Source organism: Cyprinodon tularosa, unplaced genomic scaffold, assembly GCF_016077235.1.
Source record: "Cyprinodon tularosa strain WSP-4 unplaced genomic scaffold, ASM1607723v1 ctg84, whole genome shotgun sequence".
Taxonomy (NCBI): domain Eukaryota; kingdom Metazoa; phylum Chordata; class Actinopteri; order Cyprinodontiformes; family Cyprinodontidae; genus Cyprinodon; species Cyprinodon tularosa.
Genome location: NW_024039607.1, coordinates 3,193,627 through 3,214,853, shown reverse-complemented (window position 1 = coordinate 3,214,853; position 21,227 = coordinate 3,193,627). Strand labels below are relative to the sequence as shown.

General features: G+C 36.9%; 1 protein-coding gene across 2 annotated transcripts in view; it reads left to right on the top strand.

The window, feature by feature from the left end:
* The window catches only part of LOC119774937 (testican-2-like), a 58,164-nt gene extending 40,042 nt beyond the window's left edge, over positions 1-18,122 (top strand). For both annotated transcript variants that reach the window (XM_038272720.1, XM_038272719.1), the window contains 8 exons: positions 1,875-1,989; positions 7,581-7,689; positions 8,177-8,285; positions 11,450-11,563; positions 11,645-11,863; positions 14,514-14,576; positions 16,924-17,058; positions 17,828-18,122. In XM_038272720.1, the coding sequence (XP_038128648.1) occupies positions 1,875-1,989; positions 7,581-7,689; positions 8,177-8,285; positions 11,450-11,563; positions 11,645-11,863; positions 14,514-14,576; positions 16,924-17,058; positions 17,828-17,973 (1,010 nt within the window). In that variant the 3' untranslated portion in view covers positions 17,974-18,122. The remainder of the gene's footprint in view (positions 1-1,874; positions 1,990-7,580; positions 7,690-8,176; positions 8,286-11,449; positions 11,564-11,644; positions 11,864-14,513; positions 14,577-16,923; positions 17,059-17,827) is intronic.
* The last annotated feature ends 3,105 nt before the right edge of the window (positions 18,123-21,227 follow it).

Below are 21,227 nucleotides of genomic sequence, written 5' to 3'. Positions count from 1 at the left end.
AGTTAGTGTAAAACTCTGCTGCATGTCTTAGAACGGGTACTAGAAAGAATGGCCAGATACCCCAAAAAGATCACATACTGTAGAGCAAGATGCACTTCCTGCAGCTAAGGCCAAATTAAAGCATAGAGGGATCAGGATAACTCCATAAAACACATTTTTTTAAGTCTTTTAATTCAAGTTCAGTTTGAGTTCCATCAGACCTCCTAGGTTGTGCTTTTTTCAAATCATTTTTTTTTCTTTGTAATTTGCTTTGTAATTTGCTCTCTAAAATTACTTTTTATTTATTGTATGTGAAGCACCTTGGTCAATGGTGAAATGATGTTAAATGTTCTATTTATTTTAGCTTAATATTAACAACTGATGACAGCATACCACTTGCAGTATGATGTTATAACTGTAGGCTTTGTCCTTTTATCTTCCATTATACAGATTTAATGTTATAAAACTCAGCAACCATAGGTTTTCAGAAACTAAGCCTTAGCAGAGACCTAATTTCTCATGATGTTACACCAGGATTTCATCAGCTATTATCCCCCAAAGCTTCACAATTATTATTTTTACAATACTGCCTGTCCGACCCTGACTATAGCCTTAGACGAATAAAAGAAAACTCATAAAAAAGACTTGTAAGGAACTAAATTTAGTTCTATTACATATATTAAGGTCATTAAGAAGTGATGGTGAATATCTTGTTTTGAACAAATTATTCTGTTCTCGGGTTTCATAAAGGATCCAAGTTTTTAATTAAGCCGTTGTTATAATGATGATTAAAAAGCTTCTGTATTGAATTGATACTTATTATTTTTAAGATTCGTTTTGTTTTTTTTGGTAGTAAGTTGTTAACTAGTATATAACCAGACAAAGGAATTGTCACTGTTAAGCAATGCACTATAAATACCAGTCTAACAAAAAACACTGCAAACAATTCCTGTTTTCTAATCCTGTCGTATTATCTCCCACGGATTTTTTACAACGTCTTCAGGTCCTGAAAGTGTAACCTTATTATCAGATCTGCAGGAATCTCATGTTCTACAGCTGTGTCTGGTGACTGTGAAGCAAATGCTGGGAGCTGACTCAGGATGACACTAAGCATCTAAGTTTTTTTAAGAAATGAAAGGACCGTGAAGGTGCAACATCAACTTTCTAGTGGCATTGACCATTGACTGAGGCAAGGTGGAAGATGCTTTGCTATTTCTGTCTCAGTCTATCAGCGCATAAGAGGCCGGCTTTGAACCCCGCTTGACTCTGAAGAGATGGGGAAAGAACGATGCAGAGGGGCATAAGGAAGGAAAAAGGAATTGCATGATGAGAGTGTTTTTTTCTGCTTGAGCGAAAGGAGGCAAGATGGGGAGAGACAGTGACGAGTTGATATGAGGGAATTGAGATGTGGCAAGCCAAGTGAAGTAGATGCTCAATCAGTGCTGTCAGGTTTTCTTGCAGTCAGAGACAACTGGCTGAGACTTCAGGCAACGCTACAGATGATGTGCCGCCTCACTAATGACAACCGGGCGTCAATGTTACTGGCAGAGCAGACAATTGGCTCGTTTGTGAACACTGTTGGAATTATTTTTCACTGTGCATTTTCCTGATTTTTATTGCACTTGCTTGTATGAAAGATAGTTTTGAGAGAATGAAAGATAATTTCAGACCACGTGTTGAATAAACAGAAATTGAAAAAGCTGCAAAAAAAAAAAGGCAGCTCTCTTGTTTTTTACATTCTCAATCAATACCCTGAATGCATGCCCCTTGTCAAAAGGAACAAAAAGCAACCTCAAATCCCTCTTTTTCAGCTGATGGAACTTTTAAGGTTCAAACCTTTTAGGTGAGATTGACAGCTCTGCATTAACTGTGTTGATTATTTTGTGTGTTCACAGCTGTCGACACCACTAAGGACCCCTGCCAGAATGTGAAGTGCAGTCGCCATAAGGTGTGCGTTGCTCAGGGCTACCAGAGGGCCACATGTATCAACCGCAAGAAACTGGAGCAGAGGTAAGAAAGTTCTCAATCCATGGATGAGAACACGTCTCAGTTTTTGTTTTTTTTTGGGTGGATCAAAGGTGCCTCGCCAAAGTTTTCCTACCATGTAGAACATTCTCCTCATTTTGTCGGGTAACAGCTACAGATTTCAATTTTACTTATTAGTACCGTACATCATGTGACTGACCGCACCCAAAAAAGAAAATGCAGCTCCAACATAAATAAATAACAACAATTGTTAACAATTAACTGAATCAAGGTTATCCTTACTTAAATAAACTTAAATACATTAAAGTTATAGTGGAGGATTTTTGTCAAACGCACATACACAACCCTGTGTATACAAAATAACAATAAAAGTTGTTTAAGTCTCAGTCTATAAAGCCAGATGTATAATGTGCTTACATTCATAGATTATAAAGAGTGATATTTGTGCTTGGTATCTCAGTTTTGATAACAGGAGATTCACACTGCAGGATTTTAAAAAAGTTTCTATGTTGTTGTTTTTTTTGGGTTTTTTTTTTGTTTTTCTATTAAATGTCAATCAAAGGTTGGGGAATATTGCTTAAACTGTTATATACAAATTAACCTCTGTGTGAAAAAAAAAACAGCATGAATGTCTCTCATATCTGTATCTGTATAAAACTGAGCTGAAACTGCACAAAACTGTGATGGTAAAAATGTTTTGTAACCATTGTGTTTTAAAGGTATAGTAAACCAACCCAAGACAGACTCATACGTTTTTAAAATTCCTACACAAAAGTACACTTCATGTTCTGGAAAGAACAAAGTTGTTTGTTTTTATTAAGCACTGCCATTTGTGTAGCTCTACCTGCACAGAATGGTGTCAAAAAATTAGATGATATCGACCACAGCAAGACAAGACCATGAAAAGATGCTGAACAGTTAAAAGTTACCAAATGCCACTGTAAATACTTCAACGGTTTCAACAGGATAATTATCCCAAACGTGCGTAGAAATTGGCTTAGGAATTGATATTCAGGGTGATATTAAGTTTCTGAAACCGTACTGACCTCATCCCTATTAAAAATTCATGAACTTTGCTTAAAAGCAGAGCTGTGTCTGGAAATTTACTAATCCAAATGAGGCCTGCAACAAGTGTGGTCAAATATTCAGTTAGTTATTCCAGAATCATGTTGATGTTTTTAAGCAAGCATTTGGGGGTTCTGCAGCTTGTCAAGAGACAGTTGATGCAAATGTCATTTAGTGTTTATGTGTAATTTGGCACAGCTTGGTTTTAGGAAAATCAACAATAAATTCCAACTTATAAAACCTGTTCTTATTTAATTAAATCAACAATTCCAACTTAAAAAATACTTTTCAAATAATAAAAGTTTTAAAACCACACTTAAAACACATAAAAAATGATAATAGGTTATATAGTGTAAGATAGATGTATGCAGCACTTTGCATGGAAGAGCACTGCTGCACATAGAAGTTCTGCATAATCCTCTCCTCACAAAGAATCTTTTTTCTTTTCAGTTGAAGATGTCATTTTAAAAGTATTTATCTACCCTTGTGCTCATTTGTTCCACTTTGATTGAATAGCAAATGAGCAGTGTTGCAGCCTGAAACGAATTAATGGAGTGAGTTATTACTACCTGAGAAGTCTTATCTGCAGCGACAGGCGTTTATCTTTTTCAATAAAGTGCATCATGTACAGAGTTTCTGCTGAGTAGATCTGGGGGTGCATGTCAAACAGTGGGTAATGAGCGAGAACGAAGCCGTACCTAATCCTCCCAGAACCAATAAACAGCAGCAGTTGCAGCTAAGCTGGATGCTGTTATTTACTAAACATGTATGTAAACAGTATTTTTATATTTTTATGTATATTTTTTTTCTTTGTCAAGTGTTAAAAAAAGTTAAATGGGCAAGCTGTTGGTACTGGATCTGTTCAAGCAAACTACAAAAAGATCTTCTAATTTTGATTTCACACTCCGAAGAATTATGTCTGCCTTGGCGGTAGGTGGAATGGAATTCAATCTCATGGACAAAATGGAAAAAACGTTGAGCAACGAGGCAAACACGTGGAAAGAATGGTTGGATTTAGATGCAAAGAGGTGCACAGGCGAAGCAGTTACTATGTAAATAGTCCTATTGTCATGGAGTTGACTATTCTACAGCAATTTAATGTGACGGCATCATGTGTGAAGTAAGGCATTGGTGTCAAACTGCTTTTAGATCATCAAACAGTCAGTAAAGGTAATGTCTGTAGTTTTTACATGTGTTAAATAGCATTACCAGCAGGTAATTATGCTTGGAAGGTTGTTTATTTTTTTGCTTCTCATGAGGCTGGTTGGTCGTATGGAACCACTGCATACATAAGGGCACTTAAACATGTTTTAGGCTTTGAATAATATGAACAAATATGACAACATGAAAATTGTAGCTATACAGTTCTCCACACACGGATGCCTTGTGATAGAGCACATGAATACTTCTGCAAGGGGGAGACAAGACACATGGTCAGATAGCGCATCTAACATCAACGACCTGGAGTTTGGAGTTTTTACCAAGCCTCAGTGCTGGACAAACAACAATAATAAATAAGATAAAATCACCCCTAAATTATGACCCTTTTAACCTCAACACAAGCTAATGAAGTTAAGCAAAGTGATTTCAGAGGATCTCCTATAGGTAATGTGAATGCAGCACTAACTAACCCGAGTGAAGTTAGCCCCCCCCATTCTTATTGAAATCAGACAAAACTGGTGTCAAACGTTGGTGCTGGTTTGTGCAGCAAACATTTCCGTTGGTTTGCTACCATTTTAAAAATATAAAGAAATGATTCTAGATGTCATCAAAGGTCAATCAGCCAACCCACCTTCTTCAAACCAAACAAAATGGGTGTCAATTAACCTGCCTCCGTTTGTGCAGCAAAAAGTGTCATTTGTGCTGATTTGTCTTTGAAGATATTAATGAAAAGGTAAAGGTCAAAAGGTCAACCAGCCCCCTTCACTTTTCTGAAATCAGACAATATTGGTGTCATTCACCTTAGCTATGTTTGTGCTGGCTTGTGCAGCAAAAAAAATCATTTGTGCTCCTATCATTCTAAAGATATAAAGAAAAATGTTCTCCAAGGGTCATCAGAGGTCAACCACTCCCCTGGCCCTGCTCACATTTGCAAAAAATAATTACAGTTGATGTCAATCAACTTTGCTACGTTTGTGCAGCAAAAATTATCGTTTGTGCTGCTATAATGTTTTTTTTAGGTTAAAATTAATTTATTTATATTCATTGGTTGGCAACTTATAATTTATATGAAATTCATAGTTTCAGCATGAACAGATGTTCACTGACCTTTGATGATCTCTACAAACTATTATTAATATCATTAAAATGATAGCAGTATATAAATAAAAATGTTGGCTATACAAGAATATAAGATTTTAAAATATATATTTTAAATATAAAATATTGAAAATAAATATATTTTAATATATATATTTAAAATATCTAAAATTTAAAATGCATTTTTTTAAATATATACATTTTTTGTACTGCTTTTTAGTATAGATAATGTAATATAGATAAAGAAATTTCAAATTGTTCAGAACATTCCACTTCAGGATATTACTGCTGCCACCTTCTGTACAGCGGAACTGGTTGAGGTCTTAATAATGTCCTCTAGGAACACTAAATCATATTTTAGGCCAATGATTGTTTAATGGTGGGCATGGCCATCCCTAGCCCCCCTTCTAGCTCAGTGCCTGGCTGAAAGCATTGGTAAAAACACAAGAGGAGACAAACACCAACCGCTGGTTGATGGAACAGTCACCCAACATTTGCAAATCAGACAAACTACCCACTGTGTTGTTTGGATTGTTTACAAAAAGGCCTATGACTTAAAGGCATAGTGGAGGATGATCTTTTTTTTCCAGGGGGGTCATCAAAATAAGCGGCCCTTCTAATTGTCAATCATCCTGGTGATATGTTTATGTAAGGCCGTCCTACATGCTCGTCCCCATTTTCACCTACTGGTGGCGAGTCTGACAGTGGAGAAATTGCATATCTTCTTTTGTAAAGTAAGATTGTATAAGCGATGTAACACCAACTTTTAAACAGCGTGCGCAAGGAGAAATGGGCTTGTGCACGCTCTCACACATGTTTAATAGGTGTTCCCTCTCGGGAGCAGAGACAGGGTTGTGCATGTGCAATTTTTTTAAAAGTGGAGACGGTGTTTCTTTTTTTTTAACTATACCCTTAATGCTACACAACTACACAATGCCTGAAGCTGTAAAAGGTCAACAATACTCTGAGAGCCTTCATTGGAAACTGTGGAAAATCTCCATTAAATGTGGAATACACCAAGGAGAAGCTCTGTGCCCCCTGCCATTCTGCATAGGCCTGAACCTCTTCAGACAAATAATCGAAACTGGCTTTGGTGGGCCACTGTTAGCCACCCGTACATTTCTGACATCAGGTTGTATGCGAAGAGTAAGCAACACATTTATTTGCTGATCAACACCACCCGAATGTCCAGCAGTGACATCGGAATGTCATGCAGCCCAAATTAAATATGGCTGAGTTAAACGTGGCCAGATGGTGACAAAGACTTATGCTTGATATCCCACTTGTATTTCGTTAAATGTTCCTTACAAAGTTGCCAAGTGGCACAGAAGCTGTACATTTTCTCTAGCTATCAACTGTTTTGGAGGATAATTCCAGCTGGATATATGACAACTTTTCTTGGCAGAATTGGCTAAATACAACCCAAACCCCTAAACCTCAGGCTTACCATAAATTAGAAAATTCTGCAGCAACTATCCACAGTGAACTTAGACTTAGACAAACTTTATTGTAATTTTGTATACAGTGTATACAAAACTTAATTTTTGATGTATACAGCTTTTCAACATTGAATGAGCAGCTTACAACAGTGAAATGAATATTTCCATTTATAAAGTGCAGCAGCGATCAGAATGTAAACAGTGTAGGAGAAAATGAAAACTAGTTTAAAGTCATGGTGCTAAAGGCATTTATATGGAAAGGTTCAGTGCAGTGCAAATAATTATAAATGGTGCAAAATGTAGCAGAAGTAATGCAGTAGATTATGTAAAAATCAGTAGTAGTAATAAAAATTAGTGATAAAACTCATTAGTGGGGATTATAAAAAAATCAGCTATGTTGGTATTGCAAATATGATGTTTACAAGTGTGATGGAGAGTCTTGATTAGAGTTTCAACAGTTCAACGGTCTCATGGCAGCAGGGAAAAAGCTGTGAAGTGAGTTTAACTATGATCTGCAGGATCTGATGGGGTGTATACCAAGTGAAAGGCAACTGATTTAAGATAAGCATTTTGAAGCATGAACGAAATGCACAACTAACCCCATTTATGAATCAGATGCCTCCTGGAGAACAGTTTCCATGTCTAATGATGCAGAGATTTAGCTACCGTATTTAACCGCAGTTGTAAAAGCAGTTTTTGTGATGTCAGGTAAAGCTATCCAAGAAAGACATTGGATATGTATGATTGTGGATGCACCATGTTGAGGATTTAGTTTACTGACAGTGGTAATAATGCAATATGCACAATGTATTCTAAGAAAATTTGAAATATAAGTTATTTTCTCGTTCTCAGAGTCAAACAGCAAGGGCAGCTTGAGGGCCATGAGAGCAGCTGTAAGCCTTGTCCTGTTGCTGCATCTTCGCCCGTTTGTGGCTCCGATGGACACAACTATGTTTCAGAGGTAAAGAAATATACAAACACACACACATATATATATATTTATAAGTTTATGTATGTATATTTGAGATACACCCAAACATCCAGAGAGGGAAGTGAAAGTGGCTGTGTCATCTCTTTAAATAACGAGATGAGGACCAGTCAAGTGTAGTTTCCTGCTGCACTGACACATAACGTGGGTGCAGCAAGGCGGCAGTTCATCACTGCTTACAGGAGGACAGGTGACACGGAATGAGCGTGGCCTTATGATTAATGGCATCCGTTGTTTCTGAGCAGCATCACCGTGGACCGTCCGCTGCCAGGACCCTATTGATTTAGTGTGCTCTTTTTAATTTTGACCTTGCATGCGAAAGACACAGGAAAATGACAGCTTATTCTCACTGCCTTTCCTTTAAGTGCAGTGTCTCGTCTGAACGAGCAATCTCTCTTTCCTGCGGACAGCCTCATAAATATTGTATCTGCATTCGTGCCTTTCTCGCCCTCTCATGCAGTGTAAGTTGGAGCAGCAAGCTTGCCTCACAGGGAAAGACCTCAGGATCATGTGTTCTGGATTTTGCCCCTGCTCCACAGCTCCTGCTGCAAACACTGACATTAAACGGGGCAAGTACCTTTTCTTTACCTGCAGTATTTTAAATGTCTAGTATCACACAAATAAACTCATTTTAGTCTCTGAAACAAAAAACAATTTAACAGAAAATACTGTTTGAACTGAAACTACGTTTATCCTGTAAGATGTGTCCTGAGATCTTCAAACCATGCAATATTTATTACCTTGAAGCCGTCATTATAAGATTATTTTTAGTTGTATATCAGTAAATGTTAAAGTTTTGATGAGGTGAAATGTCCCTATTATTCTAGTTAAGACATTTACTTTGGCCCACAGGGAAGAAAGAGAAGGTATGTTTTTTTTAAATGTTTCTTTAAACAGGTGTCCATAATTTTTACAATAATACAGCATTTTTACCTAAGTGATGAGTGTTTTTTTTCTCCTTACTGAGGGCTTAATCTCAACTGATTAATCAGTGATTTCTACCTTGCAGTCTGGTTTACTTCTGCCTTTTTAGAGCAAATTTGCAGCTTTTATTTTTTTAAGTTTTTGCTGTTGCCTTGGTTCTACTTCAACTTTTCTTCTTTAATTTCTGTGAATTTTCTGTCATTGGTACATTTTTCTTTTGCATCCTTTTTTGTTGCACATGTTTTTTATGGTGTAAATTCCTTTCCCTTACATTTAGAAGCAAAGAACACATTTTATAAGTAAAAAGAAAATTGTTATCTAGGAATGAAACTGTGAAAGCTTTCCCAGTAAAAAAGTCACTTTGCTAATTTTTCAGATTTCATTCTTTCAAACTGAATTTTTCAGACTGAGTTTTACATATCGCATTCTCTTGGGCTTAAAGTGAAGAGAATGTGATTTATAAAAACCTATTTAAGAAAAAGCAATTCTTAAAAATCATTGTAAAAAAAAGAGAAATTGGAAAACATTATTTGAATCTGTTAAAAGAGATAAGAGTTTGATCAAATAAAAATTAAAAATTTTAATTTGAAGAAGAAAAAAAAAGCATTGAAAACATTAAATGTAAGAACATAAAGATGTTACTTTCCAAACCTTTTTTCATTTATGAAAATTTTCTTCTGGATTCAATTTTTTTTTATTTCTTTTTACAAAATGTGTTTTTTTTTTATATCTATTTATAAAACATTTTCTCCTCTCCACAACAATAATAATACAAAATTCACTCTGTATGTTTTCAGCAAAAGAGTGTTTTTGAGTTTGCATCATTCCTGTCTCTGCAATGTGTTTTTGCACCTGTTGGTCATTATAGGCAGGACTATGGGGAGCCATGTATTACATTACCCAGTGTTTTCAAAAGTACACACATTTGTTACTTAAGAAGTATAGATACTGCAGTTTAAAAACACTCTGGTAAAAGGTGAAGTATAGACTTGACCTCTTTATTAAATTAAAAGTAAAAAAGTATGTGCTCGAAAAACTACTTAAAGTATAAAAGTATAAAGTAACCTTTAAAAAAAACAGCCAGATTCCACTATATGAATGGAAAGCTCAATTTTTCAACTATTTCGAAAAATTCTTTGAGATAGAGCCAAGGATGAGGGAGGTCTTGTTGGTCTCCCTCTCCATCTCCCAATATGATCTCGCCTGTGTCCGACCTTTGAGACATTTCTACTTCTTTTTCTGAATCCGACATTGTAGCATGGCATAGACAATTCACGTTTGCAGTTTGAAGAACACCTGCTTGCTTCTGATGATTTCCTTTAGCTAACCAATGAGTGTTTGCCTTATATGACTCATCCAATTACACTAGTTTTCACTAGATGTGGATGGCACCAATGATCTGCATTGGACGGGGCACATGATGTGAAATAGATATTTATAAACATTAAACCAGGGGTAACCAATTAAAAATCAGTAACAACAGATCGGTAATTACAAATTAGAGCATAATTCTTATATATTTCAAAAAACGAACACTGTTTATTTAAAAGATTGAATCCAAACTACTATTGGTCCTTCAACAGACCAGGAAGCAGATTTCTCATCTCCATATGCTGAATGCTGATGGTGATTTTTTAAATAATACATATTAAATAAGCATTAATTTCTGTATGTTTTGCTCCTACGAATTGAATGATAATATCGTGCATGCTCTCCTAAAGCTCAGAGGAAAAGTCGGAGCCAAGCAATAAGGGAGGAACAGCGGAGGCTGTAGGCTTTGCTTTGCACAGGCAGTCTTGAGCACCTGTTTTAAAAGTTTAAGGAATAGAAAGTACAGATACTTATGTGAAAATGCAATGAGTAGAAGTCAGAAGTAGGAAGAAAAATAAGTAATGGAGTAAAGTATAAATACCTGAAAAGTGTATTTAAGTACACTAACGAAGTATTTATACTTCATTAATTACCTTATACCTGTCTTGTGGATTCCAGACACTGTATATGGTTTACCAGGTCTGCCACTTAGCCACAAGAACTCCCTGGTTAAGAACAATCCACTCTTTGAATTAATTAGCAATTGATATAACAGTCAGTAAATTTTAGATCATGAGATTAAAAATATTTTGATCGATGGATTGATTACAGTTCCTCATAATTCTCAACACTAACACATTACATGACTAAGGGGTGTAGCCTCTTTGGAGGCCAGCAGTTTGGACATTTGGAATCAGTTCAAAGTGTCATGTACTCTTGCTCACTAAGAAATAATTAAATATTAATAGGGGTGTACTGACTTTTGAGAGATATTTGAAATTGCTTTATCAACTCGTTTTTTTTTTGTTTTTTTGTTTCTTTAAGGAGTTACAGCAAATGTTAATAAGAAAACACATTTTCTCACTAAGCAAATCCACTGAACTCTTCTTCCCACTCTGGGATCGATACTTACCAATACTCTGGGATTATCGTTAGCCAAAAGTTCCCCTTGTGGATTCCTGCTCTTTCAATCAGGTAGTAATTAATTATTTAGAGTGTGCACAATCTATCAACAGACCCAAACACCATTGATTGCTGAGGCTCAGGGGCACATAAAAACTGCCATTCGGCCCAACATATGAAATGTTGCTTCATCTGCAGCCTTGAATGACTGTTTCTTGAAAGAGAAAGTGATTTGCTACATCAGTTAGCTGTAAGAAAGATCAGTGGTTTGAATCAGTCGAAGCATGACAGTATAGAGTCCCTGTTTTACTCTAAAGAAAGAAAGTTTTGTTTTGGAGAATCTAACAGTGGTGGGATTTCCTTATTTGTTCCTCAGAGAGCTGCACTGGCCAGGACCTGGCTGACCTGGGCGATCGCCTTAGAGACTGGTTCCAGCTTCTTCATGGAAATGCAAAGCAGAACAACTCTGGCAAGCTGGGTGCTTCCTCGGGTTAGAAACTCACTCAGTGAAGTTTAACTATGCAATGAAAGCAGAGACAGATTTTAGTGATGTGTGTTTTATTTCTGACAGTGTTGGAAAAAAGCCTGGTAGCCAGCTGCAAAGACTCCATTGGCTGGATGTTTTCTAAACTGGACACCAACAGTGACCTGTATCTGGACCAGGCTGAGCTGGCTGCCATTAATTTGGACAAGTATGAGATTTGCATCCGTCCCTTCTTCAACTCCTGTGACAGCTACAAAGATGGGAAGGTCTCCACAGCAGAATGGTGTCTCTGCTTCTGGAGAGAAAGTGAGTAAAGTTAGCGACTGAAAACAGAGTGTTTTCCTTAGTGTGACACAAGGAAAAGGTTGGAATCACTATAAATTGTTGGAAGAGATACATAAAAACTAATTACTTAAAAAAATCCACTGTTAACATTGTAATAGGACAATAGCTTGATAATGAATAAAAAGTATTATACTTTAAGTTTTCCTATTTTATCCTATTTTATTATGACCACAAACATATTTTACTCTCCCTTGAAAAATATTAAGGGGCTCAAATTCATTTTAGAAGGCATAGCATATTATATTTATGTTTTAATTCGTATGATAAATTTCACTGAACTTCAGCATTAAATTAATCCAACCTACAGCAGTTTTACGAGTTTAGCCATTTTTCCTTATCGCTCGATTGTTTGATATTCATATACAGCTCTGACTAGAAAACCTGTCATGATTAGAAGTTCAAATCCAGGCAGCAGCAGTCCTGATTGATTTTTTTTACTAAGTCCCTGATTGCTCTCTCTGTTCTCTTTTCAATTTTTACTTTTAACATAATTTAGGACCGAACAGATCTGTCCTTTTTTTGATCATGCAGTAGCACAGGTTGGCACATTTAATTAACTAGAAAAGAAATCACGAAATGATGGTTCTTGCTGCCACTTTTTCCCGAATATTTCAACGACTTTACTTAAAAGTGGTCTAGTATCTCGTATTGATTCTCATCTTTTAGAGCATTATCTGGCTTAAGGTATGACGATGCACCATATTCTTAAAATTGAATACAAAGTCAACATGCGAAATGAGGAATGTCTCCATTTGACCTTTAATTTAGCAGGCAACCTCATTTGTCTGCATTGATCAGGTGTTTAATGAGAATGCAATAGATTTAGCTGACTGCCTAATCCATTCCTTGACAGACCACTCTCAACTAATTAATAAAAATGTGTAAAACTTTTTTTTTTTTCTGGGATGCACCAGTCTAGGATATTTTAACCAATTTCTAATCGTCAGTTGTTGCAAAACGCTCCATTGCAGATGAAATGTTATTTTAGATGTAACTGTTTGTTAAACACAGCAATTTTTCACAAACAGAATATCTTTCTCTAACCCAAAACATCTTACAAGTGATGAGACAAAACTATTTATAATTTAAAACCCATCCGAAAGAAGTGCAACATACCAGATTTATTTATTCACAAAACAGAGCTTTCATCTTTACGCAACTATGCAGTTAAAGGGATAGTTTAGGTTTTTGGACATAAAGTTGTGTGACAGTCTCCTGTCATGAGAAATCCTTTGATAACATTTCTGTCTTTAATTTTGGTTAAAAAAAATCTTATCCTCTTGTCTTATCTCTTCTTCTTCAATAGCTGAGATGAGGGGCTGGGTCACAAGCCTGAGGAGCTGTTCGAGCTGTAGTTATCTATAAACGATATTTACAGTTTAAAGGGCTAGTATATATGTTTCATCACTGATAATGACCTAATAGTTCACTTTAAAAACAGACTGAAATCAGCCTCGTTGATTAGCTGTTTCACTTATTTGTTGTTTTAGGAACTGTCTTCCAAACCTCAGCTGCAGAGTGATAGCAGCCATAAAATAGTCCAAATTGATTTCAATGTCTGACATAGCTCAGGTATGCTTTAAAGTTGTTGAAATAATCTAATAAAATACATGCATAATACTTCTAGCTTAAAAATGGTTGATTATTTGCGCCCCCGTACCATATGGGAACTACTTTTTCTCTGGTACGTTACCGCCATTTCTCATTGCAGGAGGCTCTGTGATCGTAGTAACATGGTTACATCTCAGCTACAGACGGTGAACATTTTACACAGCTTCATCTCAAAACACCTCAACTATCCATTCAAACATGTTTAAACTATTACTCTGTTGTCTTAGCAACCTGGGTGAACAAATCTCCAAAAATAAAACAATTTCGTTTCAGACTGAAATGTCCTTTTGAGATTATACCCTTCTAAATAATTAGAGTTAACATGTAAAACTGTCAGTTGCATTTTATATTTGCACTGTGTGATTAGCTGTCTGGATCCATTGTAGATTGGTCTTGCTTTGACTAAAATGATCAATAATATTTCTTGAGAGATTCCATTTGAATGATCAAAAGAATAAAACAGAGCAGCAGATGTGTCCCCAAATACTTGCTTTCCTAGAAGCGTCTTCCATCTTTTTTACTTCCTCTGAATTCATAATTTTAATATAATTGTGTGTTGTGTGTGTGGCCTTGTAGTGCTTGGTATGGTGCGTTCAGTGACTGTAAGGATGATTCGAATTTTAGTCTTAGGCTAGCTGATCACATTTTAGAGCCAGCCAAGCATAAGATTGACTCAAGGGGTGGCCACCTGATTTATTGGTGCATCCCTAAACATGTTTTGTTCTTCTATTTATGACTCAGACTTTTTTTTTGTAAACTTCCATAAATGCTTTTAAGGATTTTCACCCTTTGTGAGTTTGACACAAATTGTCTGTTTCTACTTCAGGTGCAGCTTGTACATGTTCTTTCAGCTAAATTTTCACAATTACTCATGCTCTGGGATTTAAACACAATACTTCTTAATTCAAAACGTAATTGTGAAGAAGGTTGATTTAGATAAAGTTTTAGAAGAGCCCTTTTAGGTTTCTGACTGTCATCACTTTTTGTTTGATTCTCGCAGAGCCTCCGTGCCTCGCTGAGCTGGAGAGGATCCAAGTGCAGCAGGCGGCCAAGAAGAAACATGGTAAATGCATTTTTTTTTTAGCAAGATGCTGTGAAGTTTGAAAAGCGTATTAAATCCTAACTTGCATTTTAGACATAAGCTCATTGGGTAGTCATCTAAAATCCAGGAACCATACCACATTGCAATTACTCAGAAGTCACACCATTCAGCTTTTTTGCCCTCACACTCTCTACAGATTTCCAGGTGAAGTCGTGAAACAAAGAGGCTGGATATGCAGACAAGAAGCTGTAGGGGGCTAATTAAAGAGATCACAAGCACACAGCAAGGATTAGGTCCTAATCAGGCTGGAGGGGATTAGGGGGCAGTGCTGGCTTTGGAAAAGAGCAAGGTTAATGTAGACACTTGACTCCAGAAGAAACCCCACACTGAAGCATTTGCAGCAAATAACCCTCCAGCAGCTTTTGTTTTCAACTCAAACTTAGAAAACTCAAACAGCTTCTTGTGTTTTTTCTAGTTATCTCAGCTGTGGGTCAGGGAGGCTCTTGTTAGAAAACTTTGCTCTGAGTTTGACAAGACTGTCTTAAGGGAGGCTGAAGTGGCGGAGCTCAGTCGCAGAGGCTGTCACTACGTTTTAACATGCCACTCACACAGTATAAGGAAACACAAACTGAACAGACATACTGTGTAAGATGACATCCAACAGCATATCCATGCAAGAGTAAAATAAACCAAAAAGCTGTTGATGTCTCTGCTGGATATATTACCTGAAATAAAAATGTGATATTTATTCTTCAGTGCTGTAGAGCAGATCAGCATTATATTAAACTGGTGTTTTTAATTAATTATTTTACACCTGATGATGCAACATGAATAAATAAATAAATAAAAAAACAATGTAACAATGCAATGTAGTGAAGTTATTTTTCTTAAAAACTGAAAAGGCCTTCTCTTACCCCCATTAATCACATATTTTGTAGCTAAGACGCTTCGGGAATAATAATGTTTGAATATTTGACGTCTTATCAGAAATGTTCCCATTGTTTCTTTATTTTTTTAGGTCAGTTTCCTGTCACTGTCAGGTTGTTTGGAGATTTTGAGGACCCAAATGCAGAAAGGAGTTGGCACGGATGAGTTTGATAAAAGTGATTTAATAAAAGTCCAAGGGGAACAGAGGCAAAAATACAAAATACTAAAAACCAAACAAAAACCAATAAACACCAGGGAAAATACTTGAGGGAAGCTAGAGACTTGAAGACAACAAAACAACCCTCTACAACACACAAGAAACATGCACTGAATGAAGGCTCTGGTGCTATTTTAAGCCCATCACTATGATTATAAAGATTATTTTCACCTGTGTAGGCTCCCCAAGTTCTCCACATACAGTAGATCCTCTATAGAGAGATGCACAATTCGCACTTACCCACACACAGGAACCCTGACCGTCACAGATTTCAGCTTCATAAATATCCAAAGAACCTGCATTCATCCAACTTTAATCCCAGACCCTGTTTGGATGCATGTGTTTTGTTTTTTTCCAGCATTTTTATTGTCATTATGCTGTCACAAGTACAGAGCAATGAAATCAACTCTGCATTTAACCCATCTCCTTGGGGAGCAGTGGCAGTGGGCTGCCATTGTGCGGTACCCAGGGAGCAGTGTGGGGTTGTCTGTGGTAGTCTGTGGGGTTCAACCTCAGTGCTATGGGTCCTTCTTGCCTAAGGACCCATAGCTGATTCCCCCCAGCATTCCACTAGGCCGCCACTCTCCAAAGCAGGCATTAGCTTTGGGGAGTGGGTTTCAAATATTTCAAACATTTCAAATAATTCTCTCTTTGATTCATAGTGACAATTGTTCATTACTTTTTCTTCTTATTTAGTTTGTTGTGTTTTTGCTGTTTGTTGTGAAACATGATTACTTTGCAGCTTCAAAAATCTTATCCTTTAAATTAAACTCACTTCCCAGAGGAGATGATTGAAAACAAAGCTAGTTTTTGAAAGCAGTTTATGTCATTTTTTATATTATAAAACTTAAAAGAGGAAAAAAAAAATATTAACCTGATTTGGCAGGAAAACAAAACCTTACTGTTGAGTCAAAAATCTATTTCAAAATGCCACCTCCAGAGGAAAGAAAATATTGGAAATGGCTATGAAAACAAACCATTAAGAGCCATTATGGTTCAAATTTACATAAACTATCTCTGTATATAGTAAAACCAGTCTAACATCAACAATTCTAGCCCACAAAGATCCCTGTCCTCCAAAATGAATCGATTTAAGGTGAAATGACATAAAAAATCGATTTAAGGTGAAATGAAATAAATGACAGTCATACTAATAGTGATTGTACATAAACCTATCAGTGCCGTAGTATGTGTTACGGGGGTACATAATATGCTTGTTTTTAGGCACCTATATCCCCAGTTGTGATGAGGACGGCTACTATAGGAAGGTGCAGTGTGATCAGAGCCGAGGTGAATGCTGGTGCGTCGACCTGCATGGAGAGATGTTTGGCTCCAGAATCCAAGGAAATCCAGATTGTGGTAAGGAGGTTATTGAGATTGATCAACTTTTTTGACCTATTTTTACTCCAAACCCCAAATAACCTTAAAAAAAAAAACATTTTTTATTGCAGAATAATGCTAATGATCTTATTTTTAATAGAATCAGTCTTATTGATAAAAATTTCCATAAAATCGTTACTAGTAAGAGCAGGTGGGATGGTTCAACAGAGCTATGGCTCTGGGTGAGTTTGGCAACTATATTAAAAAGATGTCTTGGGTTATTCTTACTCTCCTCTGTTAATTAGGAGAAATATGCTGCTCTAGCTTTACAAAGGGTCATCTTATACAACAGAAAATTATTTTTCCAGACTAGGTATGATTCCCATAGGCATGTAGAGTGCCATTTTCTTTCCAGTTTAATGGCATTTTGCTTCTAAGTGCACAGCTCTGCATTAAACTAGGGAGCCAGCTTTCTATTTTTAAATCTCTTCCTTTTTCAAAGGGGGTACATTGTCTAAGGCAGTACCCAAAGAACTAGCAACCCCATCAACAAAATCATCAACCTGTGTGTGGCAATAAACTAAACTGTGAAACTCCACAGGAACAACAGGGCTAGGGTGGGGAAAAAACTGTAGCATAATCTATAACTTTTGGAGTCTAACAAGTATATTGTAAAAGTTTCACCTCAATAACAGGTCATATCTTTGGACTAAACCTTGACCTTAAATGTGCTGCTGGAGGCAACGCTTAGAAAAATCAAAACTTTGGGAAATTTAATCCTAATACTTATTTCATCAACCTATTCCAGATGATGTAGCTGGATATTCAGGAGACTTTGGTAGCGGAGTTGGATGGGAAGATGAAGAGGAGAAGGAGGCAGAGGAAAACGGCGAGGAAGCAGAGGAGGAGGAAGAGGAGGAAGGCGAGGCGGACGACGGAGGCTACATCTGGTAGAACTGTCTCACCCTGAACAGAGAGCACAGCAGCTGGTCTACAACTCTACAGGCGTGGCTCTCACCTAAAAGAGGGAATTCTGGAATAAAACTGGAGAGGAAGGGGATTGTTATTCTGTTATAGGAGGATGAGCTGTTATTTTTCTTTATTAGATACAGGTGCTGGTCATAAAATTAGAATATCATGAAAAAGTAGATTGATTTCAGTAATTCCATTTAAAAAGTGAAACTTGTATATTATATTCATACATTACATACAAACTCATATATTTCAGATGTTTATTTTGTTTAATTTTGATGATTACAAATGACAACAAATGAAAATCTCAAATTCATCATATCAGAAAATTAGAATATTACTGAAAACAAAGGATTTATAGAAATGTTGGCCAACTGAAAAGTATGAACATGAAAAGTATGAGCATGTACAGCACTCAGTATTTAGTTGGGCCTCCTTTGGCCTGTATTACTGCAGCAATGCGGCGTGGCATGGAGTCGATCAGTCTGTGGCACTGCTCAGGTGTTATGATAGCCCAGGTTGCTCTAATAGTGGCTTTTAGCTCTTCTGAATTGTTGGGTCTGGTGTATTGCATCTTCTTCTTCACAATACCCCATAGATTTTCTATGGGGTTAAGGTCAGGAGAGTTTGCTGGCCAATTAAGAACAGGGATACCATGGTCCTTTAACCAGGTACTGGTAGCTTTGGCACTGTGTGCAGGTGCCAAGTCCTGTTGGAAAATGAAATCTGCATCTCCAAAAAGTTGGTCAGCTGCAGGAAGCATGAAGTGCTCTAAAACTTCCTGGTATGTGGCTGCGTTGACCCTGGACCTCAGAAAACACAATGGACCAACACCAGCAGATGACATGGCACCCCAAACCATCACTGACTGTGGAAACTTTACACTGGACTTCAAGCAACGTGGATGAAGTGCCTCTCTTCTTTTCCTCCAGACTCTGGGACCTTGATTTCCAAAGGAAATGCAAAATTTACTTTCATCAGAGAACATGACTTTGGACCACTCACCAGCAGTCCAGTCCTGTTTCTCTTTAGCCCAGGCAAGACGCTTCTGACGCTGTCTGTGGTTCAAGAGTGGCTTGACACAAGGAATGCGACAGCAGAAACCCATGTCTTTCATACGTCTGTGTGTGGTGGTTCTTGAAGCACTCACTCCAGCTGCAGTCCACTCTCTCTTTGTGAATCTCCCCCACATTTTTGAATGGGTTTTGTTTCACAATCCTCTCCAGGGTGCGGTTATCTCTCTTGCTTGTACACTTTTTTCGACCACATCTTTTCCTTCCCTTCGCCTCTCTATTAATGTGCTTGGACACTGAGCTCTGTGAACAGCCAGCCTCTTTAGCGATGACCTTTTGTGTCTTGCCCTCCTTGTGCAAGGTGTCGATGGTCGTCTTTTGGACAACTGTCAAGTCAGCAGTCTTCCCCATGATTGTGTAGCCTATAGAACTAGACTGAAAGACCATTTAAAGGCTTTTGCAGGTGGTTTGAGTTAATTAGCTGATTAGAGTGTGGCACCAGGGGCCATCAATTTTGAACCTTTTCACAATATTCTAATTTTCTGATATGATGAATTTGAGATTTTCATTTGTTGTCATTTGTAATCATCAAAATTAAACAAAATAAACATCTGAAATATATGAGTTTGTATGTAATGTATGAATATAATATACAAGTTTCACTTTTTAAATGGAATTACTGAAATCAATCTACTTTTTCATGATATTCTAATTTTATGACCAGCACCTGTATGTGTAATGGCTTCAACCTTTTCTCAGATTTTTTTTTAACTAGAGATTTGTGTTTTACTGTCCTGTAAAAAAGGGTAGCCACTGACTCTTGCGCCATCAGTAAGTAAAGTCCGTAAAAATTTGTATCTTGTACTATCACCATCTATGCATAGAGAGATTATAAGTAATTTTGTATCGTGTAAACGGTTGGTTACATATTAAAGTTGCCCTGCCACTGGAACAAAGAGAGACTTTGGTACATACAAACAGTTTGACACTTTGGGAGATAAGCTTAATTGTTTTCTTAAAAATGTATTGATGAGATGAACACTACCACTCTGGTAAATAGGAGGGGCTAAGATATAAAAGGCTTAGCTTTGTGTAAAGCTTGTCTAAAAGAGGTTTGAATAAGACATTGGGAATGTTATGTGTGTACCTACACAAAAGGTGAAAATGTTCCTGTAAATGTGAATTTAAAAATGATTTTTGTTTTTACACTTATATAATAATTGAATAAGAAAGGATGGAGGGTAGGTGAAATTCATTTAATTTCATTATATTACAGGCCCATCTGATTCAGCACTACTGAAACACTAATCAATGAAGTAAATAACATTGATTTACCACATACCCTCCTAAACGTAGTTGCAGTCCAATTAAAACATCCTCTGTCTGCTCTTGTAACAGCTTCCTTCATCAATGCAAAGTCTGCTTAGTTAAGGTTTCTTCCTTAGTGGTTTCACTGTCAATATTTAGATGCTATGCTACGCGACCAACCCAACCCCGACAGGGCCATGTGCTGTGAATTGCTAAAGTATTCATACCCATAAAACCTTCACACCTTTTGGGAGTTTGCAAGCGATGATGTCAATGTAACTTTGGAGGATTTTAATTTTATAATATGGACAAACACAAATAAGTAAATCATTGTGTAGGCCAATAAAATGATAGGCTATATCTTTGTTTTTAAGTATTCTTTCTTACAAAATAAACTTATTAAAGTGTGGATGCCTTGCAGTGGAGTTCAGCACCCAGTTTACTACATTTTGCAGCAGCACAGCTCTCTTTTCAGGTATGTCCCTCCAACCTTTGAGTATCTGTCGATTTTTTCCTCATTCCTTGTTGTAAGGTAGTTATACCTCCATCAGATTGGATGGGGAGCATCTCATCTGGATTTAGGTCGGTACTTTAACTGGGCCATTCTAAACATATGAACATGCCATTACATAAGCAACTATATTGTAGCCATGGATGTACTGCTATCGTCGCCGTCCTGCTGGAAGGTAAACATTCCCATGTACCGTAAGCCTAAAAGTGTTTTCTTTTCCCTGCAACTTTATTCCTTTTCTGTCTGCTGTGATATTTTGCTTCTCAAAGCACTATTTATACTGAGATTTAATTACACACAGCTTGACCCAATTTACTTATCAGGTGATTTCTAAAGGCTGGTGGACTTTCATTTTTGTATGGGTACCAAAATAAAGGGGGCTCAGTACAAATTAAGACCAATTT